Source organism: Papaver somniferum, chromosome 2 (genome assembly GCF_003573695.1).
Source record: "Papaver somniferum cultivar HN1 chromosome 2, ASM357369v1, whole genome shotgun sequence".
Classification (NCBI taxonomy): Eukaryota; Viridiplantae; Streptophyta; class Magnoliopsida; order Ranunculales; family Papaveraceae; genus Papaver; species Papaver somniferum.
The window spans coordinates 59,318,092-59,326,943 of NC_039359.1; the positions used below are offsets into that span (position 1 = coordinate 59,318,092).

The 8,852-nt window shown below is 35.2% G+C and overlaps 1 protein-coding gene across 1 annotated transcript; it reads left to right on the forward strand.

The window, feature by feature from the left end:
• Window positions 1-4,189: 4,189 nt before the first annotated feature.
• LOC113351147 lies at window positions 4,190-7,117 on the forward strand. Its single transcript, XM_026595194.1, has 5 exons — window positions 4,190-4,521; window positions 4,629-5,031; window positions 5,157-5,516; window positions 5,714-6,497; window positions 6,630-7,117. Exons 1-5 carry the CDS (start codon window positions 4,190-4,192, stop codon window positions 7,115-7,117), a joined length of 2,367 nt encoding a protein of 788 aa, XP_026450979.1.
• Window positions 7,118-8,852: the final 1,735 nt, after the last annotated feature.

Sequence of the window (8,852 nt, forward strand, 5' to 3'; positions counted from 1 at the left end):
ACTTATAGTTTTGATCACTAACATTGACAAACATGATGGAGATAGCAACGCATGCGAGGTTGACCGAGAAATGTTCTAACAGAAACAAAATTAGATTCATTTGAATATTTTTCATATTTGATTGATCATAATAATTGATCTATAAGTGTTAGATGAATGCAGTTAAGACAAAAATGTTCATATGGCTAACTTCGGTTAACTATTATTGAGCCAACTCAATATACACGATTAGGTACGGTTACCCATATCTAAATGAAAGTATCTTTCATTTGTGTGTAACAAGCTAATACCATCTAACGGTGGAGAGATATTTCTTTGGTTTTAAGCAGACTTAGATTGAATCTTAAATAAGGTTTTCATCTAACAATGAATATTGAATGCTTTGTTACTAATCTATCTTAGCTTTGATTGAAAGGAAGCCCTGATTTGAAAGAATATATAAGGGATAACTCTAGCAACTGGAAAACCTAAGCCCAGCACTTTCCTATGTCCTAGTTGCGACTAGAGACGATTCTCCTTTAACCTAGGTTTTTCCAAAACTATTATAGGTTAACGACTTGAAGACTTCATTTGGGATTCGTGAAGTCAGACCCAACTATTTTCTCTGTAGTTGCGTGATCTGATTTTACTTTTTATATCGTATTCATTACTATCTTCTCTAAGATTAACTCGAGATTTATCTCCGATAGGTAAGATTTAAAAATTAATCACAAAGCTCTTCGCCTCATTCTTTGTGATTCCACAATAACTTCTTCAACTACCAAGTTAATTTATTGTGAGGTGATTGATATTTCTAGGTTGTTCTTCGGGAATATAATACCGTATTATCAATCGGTTCATGTTCACCTTGATTTATCAAAGACAGAACAAAAACTTCATAGGTACTTCTGTGGGAGACAGATTTATCTATTAGAATAGACTTATATGTGGGAGAAAGATTTGTTTATAAGTCTTCGACTTTGGGTCGTAGCAACTCTTAGTTATACATGAGATCATCTAAGGGAATCAAGTGCGTAGAGTCCTGCTGGGATTCAGAGACGTGAGGAACGCGACTGTACCTTAGTCGGTATGAGAGTTGGTTAGGGTTCAACTAGATTCCAGTGTGAACTTAACTTGTAGTTGTAGTGGCTTAATACAGTGTGGTATTCAAATCTGGACTAGATCCCGAGGTTTTTCCGCATATGCGGTTTCTTCGTTAACAAAACTTCTGGTGTCTGTGTTATTTTTTTTCCACATTATATTTGTTCATATAATTGAAATATCACAGGTTGTGCGCAGTTCAATCAATTGGTAAATCCGACCTTTGGTTGTTGATATAAATTGATTGACACTTGAGCATTGTTTTTTGGTATCGTCCAAGTTATTTCTCATATCAATCGGGCTCACAGATTTCTATCCGTTCGATTGCAAATTGTATTGAGAAATTGAGATATAACTTTTTGGTATAATTCTTGATTGAGCTCGTTTTTTAAATTGGTGCTCTCGGAATTATATTGGAATTAATCCATACAGATTGCCGAATGAATTATTGGGTGTGGTTGTTATACCCCCATTTTTTCATTTTGTTTTTGTTTTATGTACGAATTATAAAGACCTAAATTGTTCAGCCGTAATATTAGTTTTCATTAATTAATGTGCTAATTTTTCTCATGCTCTACAAAATAAAAAAATAACAATAAAAAAAAAACACAAACAAAAAATAAACAATCGACGCATTTTTGTATATGAGATTGCAAGGAAATTAAAATGCATGATTCTTTGGTTGTCCCAAATAGTTCAGTGAAATAGTCATTTTTCAGTCAATATCAGACGGCCAAAGTCAAAGGCGATTCTGAGGCGATTTTAGGGTTAGGTTTTTTCCTCTTTTCTCTGCATCTCCTCTGGTGAGATGCAAGCTTCTTCTTCTTCACTTCATCTGGTGGTTTCCTGCATACCATCAAGGGATTATCTTATGGGAGATAGAAATTCTTCATTCTCTAGTGGTGTCGTTGGTTTGAATTCTGTAATTCCTCCTGGTTTCGAGAATTTTCCACCTTCTGGATCTACGGTTTCTCCTGCAGCGTGGTTATCTTTGTTTGATAAGGAAAAAGCAGCAGTCATTTCCTTATATATGGAGTTCTATTTGTATCCAGTAGTGGATGGAAAGAAATCTATGGATATTCCTTATGAAGTGTTTGATGAAGATATCCGTCAATGTGAAGATAAAGTAATTGGAGCCTTTGTGGGTAGAAGATTGCCTTTCAATTGGGTTCAAAGTGTTGTTAATCGATCCTGGAAACCAAAAGGTGAGATTCAAATGACCATTCATGGTGAGAGTATGTTTATTTTTGACTTCAAATCTGCAGAGGATAGAGTTAGAGCTTTACATATGGGTTCCATGTTCATTTCAAATAGATTGTTTATTGTTAAACCTTGGTCTAGAATGGTTGAGAAGGAATGTATGGATGAACTTTAGAAATGTTCCTTGATTCATGTGGAATAATAAGGACTTGAGTATGATTGCTAGTTACCTTGGAAAGCCTCTTATGATGGACACTCAGACTCTTAATAAAATTAGAATGAGTTATGCTAGAATATGTGTTAAAGTAGATGTAAACTGTGATTTTCCAGATTCCTTCACTTTTACTCTAGGTGGTAAGGACACAATTTAAATTAAGGTGGATTACTCCTGGAAACCTCCAAAATGCAGTGAGTGTGAAGTATTCGGTCATGTTACTACTAATTGTCCTAACCATGTTAAGCCAGTTCAGAAAGTTGTTCAAAAATGGGTTAAGAAGCAAACTGTAAACACCACATCTGAAGATGGATGGATTTTAAAGTCAAGGAATGGAGCTAAGACAAAGGAGCAAAATTCTAGTGATCAAATTAAAGTGGATTCTCAAGAAGTAATTGAATTTTAATCAATGGACTCTGATCAAGGACATAATAATATATTAAAGGAGGTACACTTAAGGAAAGATAGTAATGTTAATGAGCTCATTACATCTAATCCTTTTTTCATTTTGGATAAGTGTTTGGATAATATACAAGAGCAACTATCTGAGCAAAATAAGGAGAATTTTCAAGTTGTTCTACAAGCAACTCAGCATAAGTCTAGTGTGCCTGAATATTCTAACACTGGTTCCATACAACATTTTTAGAAGAAAAGCAGTCTTTCTCCACAAGCTATAAACCTCTTTCCTAAGATTGCAGATTTGAAGAAATCTGCTAGAGGTTTTATTTCTCTCCCTTTAAATATTAAATTATGTTAAACATTGGATGTTGAAACACCAGGGGGCTAAATAACCCTTTGAAACAGTTGGAAGTTAAAAACCTTATATAAGAAATAATAATCTCCCTTTAATTGGTCTTGTAGAAACTCATGCTCAAGCAATAAATAAAGTTAGAATAAGGAATAATATCAACCCCTCTTGGTGTTTTTTAGATAATGATACAAATTTAAATAATTGTTTTGGTAGAATTTGGGTGGGTTGGGACCCAAATAAAATCCAAGTGAATGTTCTTATGATTTCTTCTCAGGCTGTTTTCTTAGAAATTACTTCTTCCAGATTAAATTTTATTGTGACTGTTGTTAATGGAGATAACTACTATCTTATTAGGAATTATCTTTGGGATATGATTACTCCTTTTGCTGAGGAATATAACAAGCCATGGGTTCTCCTTGGAGACTTTAACTCAATTTTTATCCTTCTGATAAAGTGGGAGGTTCTCAAATTAGGCCATATCAGTATGAGGGTTTTGCTAGATGTAGCCATCTGTCTCACCTCTTGGATCTTTCTTTTACTTGCCGCTTCTATACTTGGACAAATTGCCAACAAGATGGTGTTATTATCAGATCAAATATGGATATATCTATAGTAAACATGGAATGGATTTAAAAGTTTCAAATGTCTAAAGCAGAGTTTCTCTTACCAGGTATTTCTGACCATTCTCCTCGTATAGTGTCTCTTTGTGAAAATAGAAAACATGACCCCCTTCCCTTTAGGTTTTATAACTATATGTCTGAGGAAGAAGATTTTCTTGAAGTGGTTAGAACTGGTTGGAATTTATCTGTGAGAGGTAACCCCATGATTATTTTGGTCAATGAAATGAAGAATGTAAAACATGAGCTTATCAAATGGAGAAAAATTATATTTAGAGCTATATCTGAACAAGTTAGGCTAGCCAAAGAAGATATGGGCTCGCTCAAATGCTTATTCAGTCTCATCCTATTGATCAAGATCTTGCTAGAAGAGAAATAGATTATGTTGCTGAGTATGTAAAGCTAGCAAAGTATGAGGAATCTTCTCTTAAACAACAATCTGGAGTTAAATGGTTAAATTTTGGAGATTCCAATACTTCTTTTTTCCATAATTCTCTCAAAGAAAGAAGATCTAGGAATAACATTTTATTTCTCTATAATAATGAAAACGTTAAAGTCTCTGAGGACAAGGATATTGCAAATGAATGTGTTTTTTATTATTCTCATCTATTTGGTAGTGACCTTGAGGATAATGGAAATGATGATTTCTTAAGTTTAAGGTTTTAGGCTTGTGTTAAACAAGATGATATGGCTAATCTTATTAAGCATGCTACTAGAGAGAAAGTGGTTACAACTCTTAACTCAATTGGTTCTAGTAAGGCCCCAGGGCCAGATGGTTTTTCAAGCCATTTTTCAAGACTATCTGGTCCATTGTTGGTGATGATTTGGTTGCAGCTGTTCAAAATTTTTTCACTAAATCTAAGCTCTTAAAGGAAGTTAATAGCACATTTATCACTTTAACTGCAAAGAATAAGAATCCTTCAGTTGTTTCAGATTACATGCCAATATCTTGTTGTAATGTTATCTACAAGTGCATTACTAAAATTATTTCTCTTAGAATGAAGAAGATCTTAGGGGGTCTTATTAGCCAGAACCAATCAGCTTTTATTTCTGGTAGAAGTATTCAAGATAACATTATGTTGGCTCATGAATTGGTTAGGAACTATCACAGATCAACAGGGTCTCCTAGATGTGCTCTAAAAATAGACTTGAGAAAGGCTTATGACACTGTAAAATGGACTGCTATCTTTTATGTCTTAAAGCAAATGGGTTTCCCATATCTTTTTATTAATTGGATTTTTTTATGTATTACTTCTGATAAGTTCTCAGTGCTAGTTAATGGTTCTCCCTATAGTTTTTTTGGAGCTTAAAGAGGACTGAGACAAGGTTGTCCAATTTCTCAATATTTGTTTGTGCTTGCAATGGAGATGTTAAGTGCTACTCTTCTCAAACAGGTGCAGATGCAAAATTTTGGTTTCCACCCAAGGTGCAAGCTTACAAGCTCACACACTTGTGTTTTGCTGATGATATTATGTTGTTCTTGAAAGGTACTTCTTCAGCTGCTTCTAGTATTAAGAATGCTTTGAATGAGTTTAGTTTATGTACTGGTCTTGAATTGAATAATCAAAAAACTTCCTTATTTTATTCTGCTATTGAAAATGACATCTTACAACAAATTATTAATATTCTAGATTGCTCTATGGGGGAACTACCTGTCAGATACTTGGGTATTCCTCTTTTTTCCACTAGGTTGTCTTATAGAGATTGTTTGCCTTTATTGGAGAGAGTGGATGATAGACTGATTTCTTGGAAGCCAAAATTTTTAGCTTATCCAGGAAGATCCATTCTTATTAAATTTGTCTTGAGTGGTATGCTTTATTTCTGGTTTTCTTGTTTTATTTTTCATAAAAGAAAAGATTTCTATGGTCTGGTGCTGAAATGAAAAAGAGCTATAATCCAATCTGTTGGACATATTTGTCTCATGCTTATGAGGAAGGTGTCCTTGGAGTTAAAAGTTTGGAGTATACAAATGTTGCTGCTAACCTTAGGCACATCTGGGATCTAAAATCTGGGAAAGAGACTATATGGACTAATTGGGTCAAAAGCAATCTTATTAAACACCATTATTTCTGGACAATGCATGTCCCTCAGGATTTTTCTTGGTGTTGGAGAAGAATTTTGGAGCATAAAGACTTAGCAAAGAAGCATATCGGTATTCTGTTAGGTGATGGAAATAATACTAGATTCTTACATGATAACTGGCACTCAAAAGGAAGATTAGTGGACTGGGTGGACTCAAATACTTTGGAGACTATTGGTGCTACTCATACTACTAAAGTTGCTGAGTTTATTTCAAATGAGAATTGGAATTTACCTTCTTACATAGAAGACAATGTTCAAGATATGGTGCAGCAAATTACTACTGCAGACTTTAACATTCATGAAAGTGATCAATATTTTTGGAAGTCTAGCATTACAGGTCAGTTTTCTATGAAACATACATACCTAGCTATTTCTGATCATTTACGCTCCCTTCCCTGGAATTGTCTTGTTTGGTTTAAAAAGCACATCCCCGTACATTCCTTCATTGCCTGTCTTGCTCTTCATAGAAGACTCAAAACTAGAAGTAAATTGCTTAGTTGGGGTGTTATTTCTGATGCTTCATGTGTTTTATGTGGAGAAGAGGGGGAGACAGGTGACCATTTATTCCATGATTGCTTGTTTTCTTTAGTTATTTGGACAAGTCTCATGCTCAAATTAGGTTTCATTAGAGTGCCTTCTAACACTTGGGAATAGGAAATCAACTGGTGTGCTTAGAAATTCACAGGTCATGACAGTGTTGATATCATCAAAAGACTGGTTCTTAATGGTTTTATCTACCACATTTTGAGAGAAAGAAATAATAGAATCTTTAGATCTTCTTTTAATTCTCAGGACCAAGTTAGTCTTCTAATTTTCCAAGATGTGAGGTTTGAAATGTCCACTTCTATATGCATGGAGGAGGATAATGTACACTTAAGATGGTTTATGAGCAGATGGAGAATTAATTTCTTATTCATCCAACCAGATATTATTGAGTGTACTTGGCTTGCACCTGCAAATGATAAAATAATAATCAATACTAATGGGTCAAAGTCTGATGATGCTGGGAGTTTTGGTGCCATTCTTAGAGATCATAATGCTGAAGTTCTGAGTGCTGCTAGTGGTGATAGTCCACCTATTTCTGTCTTGGCTCATGAAAGGCATGGAGTGGAACTGGGGTTGAAGATGGCTATAAAGTTTGATAAACTCAGAGTTCACATTGATGAGTACTAAAAAGTGCATATTTCTATATATTTTTCTTGGCATTTAACTCATCTTTTGTGCATTAATTCTACATTTTATCCCATATTCTGTATTTTCTTTGTTTTCAAGAATAAATATTTTTATTAATTAATTTTGTATTTTTAGGTAATAAATAAAAACTAGATGAGTTGCGGAGCGAAAAGTGCAAAGACACGGAGAAAGCCGGCGAAAACTCTAGAGGAAAAGAAGTGCAGAATGCGGTATGGAAGACTCAAGGATGAAAATGGGCTCACAAAGGAAGAAATTGTTCTTAAAGAAGAAGTGGGCTCAAGATTGTTTAAGCCCAAAACCCATTTTCTAAGCCTAAAATCAATACCCAAACCCGTTTCCCCTCTTAACCGTCAGATTGGATCCATTTCATCATCTAACGGTCGTTACATCAGAGTACATCGAGCTTTGATGTTCCTGTCTAACACTATAGCACCTAACTCCATCTTGGACCGTCAGTTTTGATGTATCTCAGATCCAACGGTCTTTCCACACCCATCTCCATCACGCCGTTGGATCATTCCTTCATCTTTTCATCCAACGGATTCCCCTTACAAAACATCAAATATTGATGATCCCGCACAACACCCTAGTACCTAATATCTATACCCCAAAACAAACGATCCCTAAACCTAAATCCATCGATCTCTTCTCCTCCACCTCCTCCCTCACCGTCTGCAGAGAAAACCCATGTCCGCCATCACCACCACCTGCTCTGCCTATACCTAGGGCTGAACATGGTGTCGGTTAACCGTTGGAAACCGACCGAACCAGACCAATAAGCAAGAAACCGAACCAAACCATTTAGATTTGGATTGGTTTGGTAAAAAATGTTGAAAAACCGACATTACTGGTTTGGTTTTGGTTTGACCTGAAAACCGAACCAAAAACCATTGGGGAACCGATTAATTTTTAAACTTAATTTCTACCGTCGATTTAAAAGTATTAGATTCTACCCATTAATTTAGAGGATAAATAGAAACCCTAAATCTAATATTTCATTATGATACTCTCCCTCTTTCTCTTTCTCCTTCTCTCAGCCGCCTCCTTTCTCCACCCCCAACTACAGCTGCTGCTACTCGACTTTTTTCTTCCCGTCTTCCTTCTTTTTTATTTGTCAATATCTAAATTAAGATATATTATATATCTTCATTTGATCTCTAGAATTAGAGTAAGCTTTAACTATTCTTGATTTTTTTTGTCTGTATATTTGTGTAAACCAATACTATCGGCAACTACGATTTTTTTATCTGTAAATTTGTGTATTTTTTTTTAGTTTGATATAATTATTGGTTAACCAAAAACCACTGGGACAAACCGAAACCAACTGGAACCATTTGGAAATCGAACCAATGGTTAATGGATTGGTTTGGTTTAGATTTTTAGAAACCAATAATATTGGTTTCGGTTTTGGTTTGGCTAGAAACCGAACCAAAACCGACCATGAACAACCCTACCTATACCACCACCACCTGCTCTGCCTATACCGCCACCACTACACTCCATCATTCTCCTATCCCCTAGCCACTCATTACATCAACCCCTCAACCTATTCTTCCCACTGAAACCCTAGTTTTAGGGGTTGATGAAATTAGTGAGCTAGAAACGCAATTGAAGGTGTGGGAAGCATCAGGAGACCATAAGGAAGCATGGGTCTACATACTCAAGAGTTTTCAGAGATTAGGTAAGGGCTAATTCAATTTTTGATAAAACCCTA